The sequence below is a fragment of the Dicentrarchus labrax genome, unplaced genomic scaffold (genome assembly GCF_905237075.1).
Source record: "Dicentrarchus labrax unplaced genomic scaffold, dlabrax2021, whole genome shotgun sequence".
Lineage (NCBI taxonomy): Eukaryota > Metazoa > Chordata > Actinopteri > Moronidae > Dicentrarchus > Dicentrarchus labrax.
Genome location: NW_026136707.1, coordinates 8,614,643 through 8,628,894, shown reverse-complemented (window position 1 = coordinate 8,628,894; position 14,252 = coordinate 8,614,643). Strand labels below are relative to the sequence as shown.

The 14,252-nt window shown below is 40.0% G+C and overlaps 1 protein-coding gene across 9 annotated transcripts in view; it reads left to right on the top strand.

Moving 5' to 3' along the window:
- Nucleotides 1-14,252, top strand: part of arhgef1b (Rho guanine nucleotide exchange factor (GEF) 1b) — a 43,163-nt gene that overhangs the window by 7,425 nt on the left and 21,486 nt on the right. For 6 of the 9 annotated variants that reach the window (XM_051407708.1, XM_051407711.1, XM_051407710.1 and 3 more), the window contains exons 2-5: nucleotides 4,992-5,055; nucleotides 10,113-10,199; nucleotides 10,315-10,428; nucleotides 12,573-12,671. In XM_051407708.1, coding sequence (XP_051263668.1) covers nucleotides 4,992-5,055; nucleotides 10,113-10,199; nucleotides 10,315-10,428; nucleotides 12,573-12,671 — 364 coding nt within the window. The remainder of the gene's footprint in view (nucleotides 1-4,991; nucleotides 5,056-10,112; nucleotides 10,200-10,314; nucleotides 10,429-12,572; nucleotides 12,672-14,252) is intronic. The other 3 variants (XM_051407707.1, XM_051407715.1, XM_051407714.1) reach the window with 3 other exon arrangements.

Below are 14,252 nucleotides of genomic sequence, written 5' to 3'. Positions count from 1 at the left end.
ACTGCTCCATACATGCACACACACACACACACACACACACACACACACACACACACACACACACACACACACACACACACACACACACATGGAAGCAGTTAGGCCAAGCTGGAGGTTCACTGTGAACTGCCAATCCATGCCAGTCGATTGGCCCCGGCCTATCAACTGTTTCCATGAAGCCAGTGACCTCTATACGGGGACAGGGAGAGAGGGGATGGAGGGGGTGGGTTTGGTTGGGGGTGGCAGTTTGTTGGAGCGAGGAGAGTGAAGTGTACTTTGGCTCTAAGGAGAGACATGAAGAGAAAATGAAGAGAAGGTGTGTGTTAAGCCTCGGCGAATACGCGTGGCCGTGTGTGTGAAGGAGGGAGGACGTTCAGCGGTAGCTTCAGTGTACCTTGTTTAACATCATCCTGAAAATGCTGGGAGGTCTTGCGCTGCGATTGGGAGGGGATGGGGGATTGTTCGGCATCATTAAAAAGAGCAATGTCTGCTCAACTGAAAATCATACGAAGAGAAGGTCAATGATTCTCCGTGACGGCTGTATCCAAATCGCATCATATCAAGAAAAGGTCATTGCAGTAAAACTCTCTGAAGAGACACGTCTGTGGTGCAAAATGTCCTTTTGAAATCGAGAAAAACCCAGAGGGATTCAACAATATGATTCCTTTGGACTTGTAGCTGAAAACAATGAACAACATGTAAGGTGGGATCCAGTGAAGCAATGAAAAGACCTGCCTGTGTTTTCCCTGCGCTGTTGGCCATAATCTTATTTTAGCCACTACGTAATGGTCGTTAAATTACATAATTGGCCCTTGTCTGCGGGCCATGAATGCACTGGCTGTCTTGGAGCGATCGCACAAGGGGCCGCTTTATTTTCGAACCGAAGGTGTAGGAGACGAAGGAGAGAGGTTAAGAGAGAAAGTGAGGAAAATGAAACAGAAGATAGAGAGAGAGAAAGAGATTAAATAGGGATGGTAGGAGAAGGATGTGGTTGTCAGAAATAGGATGAGAAAAACAGTTTGAGAAGGCATATTCTTTCTTACACTTTACCACAAACCAACCTCTCGCTCTCTCACAGACGCTGATGTCACTTCCCCTGTACACGCACTCTGCTGCATCAGTATCTCACAGTGCACCCTCTCCTCTGTTGTTTGCTTGCTGTCAGTGCAGTGACAAGATTTCTGGGATAACTTTGCCCTCTATAATGTTCAGACCATTGTTCTGTTGCCCTTTAACCTCGCTGAGCTAACATGCAGACATTCAGTTACATTAGGCCTTCTTATCTTGAAATGCCTTATCTCTCTGTGAATTGATAAGAGCCTTATCTTTAATAAAGTCACTGTGGAATAATTTAAGATGCTTGTGTTGTCTGTTAGGCTAATATGTTCAGTAGTAATACTTAAAGAATTTTTTGCACTTTTAATAAGTTTGGGGGTTGTTTACTTCAATAGATGTTGTGACTTTCAGTCATTAGCATGGATGCAACTCATAACTACCATAATGCAACTCATAGTGTATTTAATCACATCCTCTATGCCTGGTAAATGTCCGTGTTTCAAATCCCCAGTTTTAAGATTATAAAGTCTGGAGCGCCATCCATCATAATCCTGATGATGTATATTAGGATTGTTTTCTCAGATTTTAGAAAGCTTCATCCCAAGCCACATTACACAACTGTTTTCACAGAGTAGTGCTGCCCATGTGATGTCAGTGTAAAGTCAGTGCGGTGTGCCAGTAAGACAGTAGCTGTGATTACATGCACACTTTTTTTCATTCTGATTGAAATCATTCAGGTTGAAGATTTTGGGTCACGCTGGTTACATAGAATCTGATTTAATAATACATCCGCTGACGCATATTACAGCTGTGCGACATTTGCAAAAGCAATGAATGTGTTGATGCTTACTGAAAATGGAAAGTTAGTGGGGTCGGATCCATTTTTGTTGTAACAGGCGGCCTTCAAAGTTTTCTGCCGGTTTTTAATTTGTTCAACACTTTGGTCTCTCCCGGCTTCTTTCACTTTTTCTTGGATTTGTTTGACTAGGTCGTTATTTCTTATTTTCCTACCGTTCTTGAGTTTGTATCAAAAACAAACTCTCCACAAAGCTCCAGTTCAGCTTGGTAGCTACCATTTGTTGGAAGTGGAGAAACATACCTCTTACGCAGCCATAAAGTAATCCGGTTAATCTATGTATCCCGCTTGTTCTGATTCAGGAGTTTTATATGGAGCATTTTTATTATGTTTGGGATTTTAAACCGATTTATAATCGTAATATTAGGCTCCATGTAAACATAGCGAGTGTTTGTCTGCCCTTTCTCACAAAATAGTTGTAACCCCAACAATGAGTGACTTGATATTAGTTTGCATTCAAAGCAGTATCATGTGAGAATTAAAGAGTTTTTGCATATTTGCGTAACTTGTTTAATCTGCATTCATACAACCTTGTGCAACATTTTATTGTGCAATTTGCCTTAAAATTGTGACATAGGTACTATTGACACAAACATGCACAGACCACGGAGCATGTTTTCATTGCTTCAAAACCAAAACCATTTGGTCAAGGTTTGTAACCTTTCAGGTGCAGGTCTCTGCTCAGACACAGGATGCTTATATGCTTGTTAGACTTTCCAGAGTTTCTCACACTTAAGTTTCCATTGCCTGTTTTTTCTTTCTTTCCACTGTTACTGCCTTGTTCTTCATTTCCTGCTGCAGTGTGTCCTCTCTTTTAATTTCGTCTCCACGCTCCCTCTCCTCCTCCTCCTCCTCCTCCTCCTCCTCCTTCCTCCTCACTAGGCCCCTTGCTTTTTTTCTCTCTGTTTAGTCTATAGAGTTCATATAGGCTAGCGCTTGCAGCCACAGTCATGTTTACCAGGCCTAGTAAGTCCTAGAAGTGAATAAACGCAATACTGACCTCGATGTCAGTAAAACTACAACAAATAAAACGTTTGTTTTCTGGTTTTGAAACACTGAGAACAAGTTCTATGAAAGCCTGAAATAATTCATTGAGAAACAAGAATGATCACACTTTTTATGTTTTTATGTGATTCAGCTTTTATTTCTATTTTTTGTCAAGCATTAGCCTCTAAGCCGTCAGACTGCCAAAAAGACATGTCGTCTTAAACCCCATTCAAAATGCTAATGTGTGCAGAAATGTGCATGTAAACCCGGCAGTTTGAAGCCACTCTGTCCTGTTCACACTCTTTGCACACAAACTCTCTGTTCCTCATTCGCTCATCATCGGGTTTATCTGTGCAGCAACTTCCTTTTCTGGTTCCCATGTGAACATAGAGACGAGTGGCACAGTTTGTTTGATGCAGTCTTCTTTTTTTTTTTTTTTTTACCTTTCTCACTCTCTCCATCTTGCTCTCCTTCTCTCTGTCTCACTTTCTCTTTCCCTCTCCTGCTTTTCATCTGATAGGTCACACAAGAAATGGCTCTGATAGCTTCCTGAGGAAATTACACCCACTTCCTGTCTGTGTGCCTCCCCATTTACCACCTTCCACTACCCCAGTTTTTTTTTGTTTTTTCCCCTTCTTATTCATCTTCTTCATCATTGCTCAGGCGCCTCAGGGAACAGACGCTGGAAGAGCAGTGGTGCTGGTAGGAATCCCCCAGTCACTGCTAATGAGACTGTGGCCTGATGAGAGAGCCAGATAAACAGCAGTACAAACACAGCAAGCTATAGCCATTAGCTGCTGGGCTATTTTTGGACACTGCCCTCATAGCATATAGAGGACAGGACACACAGCCTATTGTGACTAAGTGTAAGAAGAGAACAGTGACCCATGCTTATACAATGGGTTCTGTGGCCAGGTGCATCTAGTAATTGTGAATGAGTGAAGCTCTAATTTTAGTGTTTTCAGTGCAAGAAGATATATGTTCCCCCCGCCAGCTGCTACATTTACTGATGTTTTTTTCCCCTGTCCTGGGTTGGTTTCTCACTCATTTAGTTACATGTACATGATCAACAGCAGAACTGCTGATATAAGGCTTTGTTTTCCTCTGAAGAACCATTGACAGCAAATCTTTCTAATCTTACACCTTGTTACTGCAAGTTGAAATATATTTAGACTTTTATGCTCTGTGCTGCTGACCTTTAAAAACACGTCAAATCAGATTACCAAGAGGAAGAGAGAGAGAAGGTTTTCTGACATATTAGTCCAATACAAAGCCACTATGTGTACAATTTTCACATGATTATAGTATCTCTTTGATGGAAGCATGTGTTGCTTTTAGCACATTCATTTCAGTGTCCCTGGATTGGATCCCTGGGGACTAGACAGAGGACACTATAATAATAATAACTTTATTTTTTATAGTATATTTAACGCATGAGATGCAACACAAAGTGCTTAACATAAGAGCTGATCATAAAAATGATCAAAAAATAAATAAAAACAAGGGAATAGAATTGAATTGAAACAGCAGGATTAGACAGGAAACACATTAGTGGTTTGCATTGCTGTCTCTCACTGCGTCTTTTTTGATACTGCCAGTCGGGGACACCAAAATTGGAAATGTTTTCGAAACACGTGAATGAAAAGCACTGCCCTTTCTCATTGAAAGGCTTATGCCAGTTTCAGCTCTCCCTTAGTCACCCAGCAGTGATATCACAGTGCACCCGTACATCACTGCAGAAGAATGGACATTTCTTGTGTCCAGAAAGCTTTCGAAATGACAAATATATTACATCTACTCCTATGAATAATAGCAGTGGATGTAATCTTTTGGTGGGAAAAAAACATATCAGAAGTTATTCAAAGCAGAGTAATTTTGTATATCTTAAGACATGTCTGGAGGAGATCTTTAAATACGGGTGTATTAAATTGGGTTTTTCTTTTTACCGAAGATCACTGTTGGCAAGTCAACTTTAATAATGAACTTTCTCTTGTCGAGGTTCTACACTTTGTTTGTGTTGCCACTCAGAAGAACCTGCATTAATAATCACTGCATCATGGCCCACTAAACTTATCACACTCCCCTCTGACAGTCACCAGTTGACAGGTGTGGGCCCCACCGGTTGCGGTATGGACGCTGAAGATGCCCACTTTGGGGTGAGGTGACGTCACAGTTTGACTCCTCCTCCCTTCTTGGTTTGAGGGTTTTCTACTAAAACCAACTAATTTTTTTAAAGGTTTCACAAAGGATGTGGGGTTTGCAATAATAATAGCTGATGTAACAGTTATTATTAAGCTGCACTGTAACCCCTCAGTGGCCTGGTGGAAATACAAAATGCTAAACTGTGCTGCAACTTTACAGTTCAAGAGGTCTCGTGAAACAGGTGCCCTTTTTTTCTTTTGCTTATGTACAGTATTGGAGCTCGGCCGGTCGGCCTAGAGATGGAGAGGAATGCTGTTGTAAAGACCAGTTGTCATATAACACACACACACACACACACACACACACACACACACACACACACACACACACATGTTCACTGGCAGCTCCCCACAATCACATAGGAATGGCCCCCCTCCCACATACGTGCTCAGTCTTAACCCACACACACACACAAAGGCACGTACGCTTGATGGCTATCATTGGATTGATGCCACCTGACACTTAGTTAGTACTGGAATGTGATGAGAGGAAGGGGAAGGCAGGGTGGGGGGGCAGCTGCCAACTCTCAGGAGCACCAGGGCTGATCTTTGGGCTTCTGGGACGCTCTGCTCAAATATTGTATTCTTGTGGTATTTTATTTTTCCCTCGGCCACGTCTGTATCAGCCAGGAAAGACCCCTCACAGTTTGGAGCTTATGCCAGCTATCGTGTACTAACGGAGGTGAAGGGAAGAGGGTCTGGTTACTGTTGAAACTCACAGACTGTCTCCATCTGTTGTCTGAACTGTGCCATATGCTGGAATGTACCACTTGGCTCCTTCTGGGCCAGAGGAGGCGCCCACTCCTGCCCCTGTTATAGTCTCGTGCTCTTTAAATGCAGAGCAGAGTTGACCTTCCCTCCTTCCCTCTGAGTAACCACAATTAGCTTCCCCCCTGACTGCTCCAATTTATATCTCGGAGTATGAACATGTATTACAGAATCTCCGATATCAACCAAGACATAACAATAACAAAAGGATTGGCTTCAGCATCTCCTGTAATGAGGAGGCTGTGATCACTAGTGCAATGTAGCTGCTCCAATGTTTTTACAAGGTTTTATAAGCATCTTCTGCTTTTTGCATCTTTTAATTAAAGTTTAACTGGGATGGAAACAAATCATTCACTGTCAGTATACTCACTTTTAGAGCTGGAACGATTAGTCGGTCGGAAAAAATGTAATCCACAACTATTTTGATAATTGTTTAAGTCATTTTTCAAGCAAAAGTGCCAAACATTTGATGGTTCCAAGTTCTAAAATGAGAGATTTTGCTTCTTTTCTTGGTCTTAGATGATTGTAAATTAAATATTTGGGGATTTTAGACTGTTGGTCAGACAAAACAATGAAATGTAATGGCAGCCGCTTGAACTCTAGGGTATTGTGAAGGGGATTTTTGACAGTTTTTGAGGTTTTATAGACCAAACAGTTAATTGAGAAAATAATCTAATCAATTAGTTGCAGCCCTACCCACTTTATTTAATTATTGCGTTTCAACTGACCCTCACACTAGACCATAAACAGTGGCTGGCAGAAGGATAAACCTGAATAAATTATTTGGAGAAAACAACAATTGGAGATTCTGGTACAGATTCTTTAATGTTTTTACGGGGGGTTCGGGAGTCCAAATCCAAGTCCTTATCTGAGTTAATTAGTTTAGTTGAGTAAGTTCTAAGTATAGACAGTGTCGTTTGTTGTGCAGATTGTAAAGCCCGCCTGGCAAATTTGTGATTTTAGGCTATACAAATAAAATGTACTTTACATACTACGTTTACAGCCAACATCAGATAAAGCAGGCGTGCCAACTGACAAACTAATCGAGACAAAGGAATTCCTCTTTATGCGTAATGACCAAAATGTCGTTACTGAATAAATAGATTCCTGGTTCCTTTCTCAGTTAACAGAGCTGTTGGTCCGACGCACCTGTCATCAAGATTGTATGTTGTGCAAGAAAAAAGTTTTCACTGAGCTGTTACGGTGCAGCATTTTGTCTTTCCACCAGGAAATGGCTTGATCTGCTTTTGCAGCATTAGTCAGTGAAAAGCTGTTGTTGTCATGGCGACATAACTTTGTCTTTGTCAGGTGGCGTTGGTGTGTTCATTTTGGTAAGGTGCTCGGTGGCTGGTCTTGTGTGTGTGTGTGTGTGAAAAAAGTGGAGGTGTGTGTGTGTGTGTGTGTGTGTGTGTGTGTGTGTGTGTGTGTCCTGTGTGTGTCCTGTGTGTGTGTGTGTGTCCTGTGTGTGTGTGTGTGTCCTGTGTGTGTCCTGTGTGTGTGTGTCCTGTGTGTGTGTCCTGTGTCTCTCTGTTTGGCTAACCCCTCCTACGCATGTTGCTCCAGTGCTGGCCTTTCTCAACCCGCAGCCCACTGGATATGGCCATGAATGAACACATTCTCTCTCTCTCTGTCTGTGTGTCCCTCAGTTTTGGCCTCTCTTTCCCTCCCTGACTGACTAACAGCTCTGCTTCTGTCTCTTCGTCTCTTTACAAGAACTCACCTTGACCTCAGAGCTTTTGTTGGCTCTCCTGCCTACAACTGTATTGTACATACACTGTATTCAGGCCACCAATCAAACTGTGGTTGTGTACACTGTTCCATTTCCTTATAAAGTCTAACCACTAAGTGATTTTTCTGTTCCCACTCATAAAACACCTAGACAATTTACATAACCACACATTCACTAATATATTATTTTTTTTAAATCATATTTACACATGCTCTGTGAACATGCAAACGTGTACAAAAACACGCATTAACTGACTTAAAATGTATTAACAGATCTGAATCTATTATTGATTCAACATATCCAATCAGAACAATTTTGAATTTCTTATTAAATATTTTTACATTACTTATAGGGGGGATGCTCCAATACTGATACCAGTATCGGGTATCAGGATGTTACATAACCTGTTGTTAGTTGAGCAAGTGGGGGATAAGCAATTTCAGCAGCTTACAGATATTTTAAGGAACTTTTACAACATTAACAACATTTCATTTGTTACAGTCAAAAAGATGAAAATAAAACATTGGTTTCAAAGTCATTGGTAGACCTGTAATGGTATTATTACTCATATTGGTACTAGCTATCAGTAAGTACCCAAATTTAAAAACTTATATATCAGTGCATCCCTTGGAGAAACACATCCCAAGAACATATAGTGCATAAACCACTTGAGTTTCTTTTAAAGAAGGGTGAGTGATTGCAGTAAATGTAATTTTTATGTAATAATACTAATATTTGCCAAAATAAAGTAATATTAAACACCACTATTAGATAAATTAGCCATGCATGATGTCTAATTTTGCCTAATCAAATGGATGAGATATCTGACGCATCAAGTAATTTTCTCACGTTGATGCAACAAGCTGTTTTCAGAGAGTAATGTTAAAGGTTTAGATAAAACAGTATAAATGGTGTGATAAAATCTCTGACACATTTATATTGTTTTGGTGTATATGAATTATAATAATAATGTCTTCTACCAAAAACAGAACACTATAGTGTAATATATATAAAAATGAAACAAGAATAAAATAAACTAAACAAGATAAAAATGATAAAGAGCCTTATAAACTAAAGGCAGGGGCTGCTATAGGATTTAAGAAACAATGTCAAAGAGGACACGGACTTAGCTAAGTGCATATTTTCAGGCAGATTATTACAGATTCAGGGTCTTCAGAGCCTCGACTCTGGGATAGATACGGTGAGAGGCCACTGCTCAAGGATTAGGTTACTGTTACAGCCCCGTACAGAATGATGACCTTCAGGTGTTGTCATTCAATACAGTCATACAAAACGTAGTTAGGAAACATTATTCTATAAAATAACTACTGACGAAATCTTTAAAAATGCTCCTTTACAAACAGTTTTTCAGTTTTTTTTTCCTACAGGGTCTACACTTTATCCTTTGATTCATACTTACACCTCTCTGTATTACCCACTCCCCTCTGTACTCACCCAGCAGTGGACAATGGTAAATGTTGTGTAGGTTTTTTGATGCGTGTGTGTGTGTGTGTTTGTGTTTGGGTGTTCCCTGGTAGCGTCTCTGGGTCTGCAGCCTTCAGAGGACTGAATACAGTACATGAGCTATGTATTATTTGTGTGTTTTGGGTGTGTATGCGTGCAGAGGAAGTGGTGTGGTGGGTACAGGGTGGGGGTAAATTGGTCAACCATTCTGATGCATTTTTTTCCCATTCATGGATTTCAAAGGCGAGGATTGGCATTAACCTTTAATTTCACATTACTTGAGTTACATTTTTAGACCTGGAGGTTTTACGTCATAGCAGCAAGAGTTTCGCTTTCCCCTGAGTGTATTACTGAACCCAACAACTAGTCTGAAAAACTATTTCCAGAGGCAGAATTTGGCCTAACTTCAGAGAAAGCTCAAATCAAAAAGGCTGTTTTGCAATGCATTTTAAACACTGAATCCCCCCCCCCCGATTTCAACACCTAAACTAAATGTTTTAGTGTGGCCTGGGGGAAGAGGACTCACAGAAAACACCAAATTCTTAATAAAACATTTAAAGATATTCAGTTGAAAACCCTTTCAATTGCTTAGCCTCTCGATTTATTTCAAGAGAGAATTTACTGAACAAGTAAATATTATAAATATTCCATATTTTGTCAGTGGTTTCGCATACCATAGCTCAAGTCATTTTTAAAGTAAGATGTAGAAAAGCTATTATTTTGCTCATATCATCTGGACTATTTGGCTGATGCTTGGTACTTCTTTGCCTTGCATGGCTCCTATAAATGGGATCCTACTTACTTCAAGAGCCTCTCTCTTTCTCAAGGAGGTGGGATTGAATGCTGGGACTTTCCCCCCCCTCTTTCCACTTGATGTTATTTTGCACTTAGAAAGTTCACTGTGTCCAAACCCCAATCTGGCTTTATGTCTGGCTCTGCTCAGCGGGGGCTCAGGATGTCAAAGAGGTAGCCTACCGGTTCAAAGTACATCGCACATAATGTTAGCTAATTGTCTTGTTTTCTTCCTCCCTCTCTTTCTCTCTCTCCATAGCAGGGCGTGTTTGGGGCTCAGTGCTCTAACCCAGCCATGAGCATCATCGGGGCTGAGGATGAGGATTTCGAGAACGATCTGACTGATGTGAGGGATTTTAAAAGAGGATGTAATGTTAGCATCACCTCTCAGCTTTGTTGTCTTTATTTATGTGTCCTTTTTCACTTTTTTCTTGGCTCTATTTGTGTCCTCTCTCTCTCAGGTGGTGGATGACCAGTGCGCACACTTCAACAGTATAGACCAGTTGAAGGATCGGCCGACCCACCTGCTGGTTTTCTTGCAACATGTCATTCTGCAGTTTGACCCTGCTCCCTTGGTGAGAACTGCAGCTTCTATAATGCAACACCCCGTCTATACAGGATGCACTGTAGCCTTGTTTTTCAGTCGTCCATCTCATAGAAGTCTGATGTTACAGATATGCGTCTATTTTAGTCAATACAGCCGTCTACATGGGCCATGTAATGACTTGAAGTGTGAGCTGAAGTGTGTTTTTTGGCTTTAGAGTTTGCTTTCATTACACACTCTTTGTGCAAACACAGTGTTGCAGTGTGTGTGTTAATGCGAGTGTGTGTATTTGTACTGCTGAAACAACATCTAACCTGCATGTTGTTGTCAGTCAGTGACAATTTTCATAGATATTAAAATCACATCAATCTTATCAATCACTCTTTTGACATTTTATATTGTAACATTCCATCAATTAATTAAAAAAAACATAATTTTATCAGTTAATAACAAAAAGAATCATTAGTTGCAGCCATATTATGTATGCCTGATACAATAAGTAAGTTCAATATTGTAGTGTGTTGATTTGATATTGGCCAATTTAATGTTTGAAACGGGTCAGGATCCACATGAAAGCTGCTGTTTTTTGCCAAAAAATTTGGCATTTTGGCTGTTTTTGATTGTGTACATACAGAATAAATACAAACAGGAAATGAGGGGAGAGAGAGAGAGGAGGGGTATGACGTGAACAAAGGTCCCAGTTGGAGTTGAACCAAGGACTTTGTGGTTGTATGGTATTCATCTTAACCACGAGACCCCTCCTCCATTTGGAAGTTTAAAGAACTGAACGTTTGTGATTAAAACAATGATTAAAATTAATTTAGCTCAAGATGGATAATCCTGATTATTTGATTGAGGATCATTGATCATCCCACTTTAGTAATAGAACAGAATTTTATTGCATTTGACCAAAAAGGAAAATCCCTTTTTATTATTACAACCTCATTAAGATTTTAATAATTATTTAATTATTAATTATAGATTGTATTATTCACATACTGCAAAGTATGGCAGCTCCACTTTAAGGAAAGCAAGATGAGCAGTCATATAGGTTCTTAAGAAGTCTTAGTTTAGCCATTTAAAGTAAAACATCTAAAAAATGTTACACTGCAGGTTTTCAGCGTAGTGATAAAGTCAAGTTTAGGACACTGAGATAAATAGAGCTGAATAGAGAGAGCTTGATTAAATGTTGCCCCCCTTATATGTGTGTTTGACTACATGTGTGTCAGTGCTGATATAAAGCATGCCTGTCCTTTCCCCTTTGTTCTGCATGCAGACACCGTGACCCACCCAGGTACTGTTACACCTCCCCACAGTCATGACACCCTCCCTCCCGCAACCTCACCCTCTCCTTTATTACCCCTTTACCTCATGGAGGTCCATGCAGAGTCTGTCAGAACATCAGTTTTAAAAACCAGTGTCGTTGTTGAATCTCTGCCGTGTGCCCACTATCCCAGTGGTTCTCCTCCTGGGGGTCGTGAGATAGTTTCCAGGAGTTGTTAAATGGATGTGGAGAATAAAATAAAATACCATATGGTGGCAAACGGTGTGGAATGAGAAACTAGAAACAGCTCTCGGTGTTATCAGCCCTATAATTACAGTCAACATGGGACACAAACTCAAAAACACACTATACTATAGGCTACATAACTTGTTTTTATAAAGTTAACAGGCCCACTTACCTCAGTAATATGAGAATGTATTTCTATCTATTATTCTTCTTTAAGGCCTAAAGACATTTTCATTGTTATAGCCAAAATTGAATTAGTTGTTGTTCTGTCTGTGAACACCAACCTCATTATTCTGGGGGGTCCCGACTCTTAAAGGTAGAGAACCACTGCACTATCCCACATAGATGACAGTAATTACAGTGTTTAATGGATTATTGAGATTGAGATATGTGCTTGATTATGGCTGAAATTACAATTAGATTAGTCATTATGATTGAAATACCCAATAATTTGATGAACTACTTCTTTGTTTATTTTATGTCAGAATCTTGACTTTGAAGTACATCAGGTGAAATTCAGATTTTATATATTATGTCCTTCCAGCATATCATATGAGTGTGTGGCCCTTTCACTAATGATATCAAATACTCTTTGGACTGCAGTAATACAGCATACAGGACAATAAAGCACTCACTGATCTTCTGTCCGTCTTCTCCTCTCTCAGCTGTGTTACCTCCATGCTGACCTCTTTAGGAACCTCAGTTCCAAAGAGACCAAGAAGCAGTTTGTGGAGTTTTACAACACTTTCTTGGACAAGGGTGCGGTAAGTAGCACACTACACCACCATTTCCTGTGACACATTGTCCGTATGCCAGCTCTAAGTGGATGAGGACGGACTTGAAATAATGAGCAATCTGGTTGTCACAAACACATGAATTTATTGTAAACTTAAAGGAAGATAAGAATGATTATGTTAGTCAGAAAATAAAAACACGCCAAGTAGCAGGCAGAGAGGAGGGACGTCACACTGATAACATGCAGGCACATGCAGTATTTTATTATTATGCAACTTAATCTACCCCAAGTGATTATGAAGGTTATTACAGAGTGAGCGATTTCTTTAAGGAAGTACAGATCCAATTCCATTTTCAGATCTGTGAAGACCTCCATTGCACCGTTTGGACTCAATATTGTTATGTCTTTAGTTGCAGATGTTATACGAGTTGAATTATCAAATTAATGTTTGCATGGTTTACTAGTTTCAAACACTTCCAGTAGTCCTATAATGATAGACTTTAGGATTTAACCTCCTTTTAGACACTCTGGTCGCTCTCTGTATTTTATATTTCTGATAGTTAGCTTCAGAGAGTTGTCAGTTAGTTAGTAATTCTTGCTCCTTTAGTCTTTGATGGTGTGTATTAAATAAAAATCAATTTAGAAAAACATAGCAGCCTTTGCAATATAGATATTATACCTTTTCTCATTGTGTCCTATCAATAAGAATTTGATATACGGTGCAGCTGTATTCCGCGCGGATGTGTGTCTGCTCTGTTGGCTCTGCCTGTATTCTGTGTCTGTGTAGCATCCTTTAGTTCCTGGCTGTCTTTCCCCTCCCTGCACACCTGGCCTCTGTCATTTCTCTGTTATATTTCCTCCCCAAAGCTCATGCACCGTACATGTCTTGTCACTCGCTCCCTGTCTGTCTGACCGACCCCACGGCTTCCTGTTAGGATCGTGGGAAAGCCCTTTAGGAGGAATCTTCCTCTCTTAGCTTCCTTTTTTTTTTATAAACCCATTGACTTAAAGTTGGCTCATGTGGTTATTTTCATGACAGTGACAAAGTCATGTATCTCCTATTTGGAATATGTGGTTTTTTTCTCCTCTTTGTTGTTTCTCTTTATTTCTAATGTTTAAATGACCCCTTGTGGTGGTATGTTGGTACTGCAGACTTTATTTGGATTCTTATCACTTTCTACCACTCGGTTTCCTTGGGTCAAAACATAACAAAGTAACAATTATCCATAAACACTCCTGTGCCAGTTTATTAGTTACTATCTATAACTAATGCAGTTAAGGTTTTAGAGAGTTGATTCAACTTTATGGCCATTTTGGAGGCTGTAGTTTGTTGTGCTGTTTTGTATCATACAGTAAGGTGTCTATCTTATTTAGCCTACCCTTATTGATTTAAATGTGGTAGACAAAATAATACAAACAGCTTTCAGTATGACGCAATACAATTCAGCTGCACAAATAGCTTCCAAAATGACCGTACCATTGAATCAATACCCCCCGAAAACAGTTTCAACAAGAACATTATAACCTTCATTAAGGTTTATTACAGGACTCTTTTATCAGACTGCTAGCTAGGTGTAGCTAATAAACTGGCAACTGAGGTAGTCCTCAG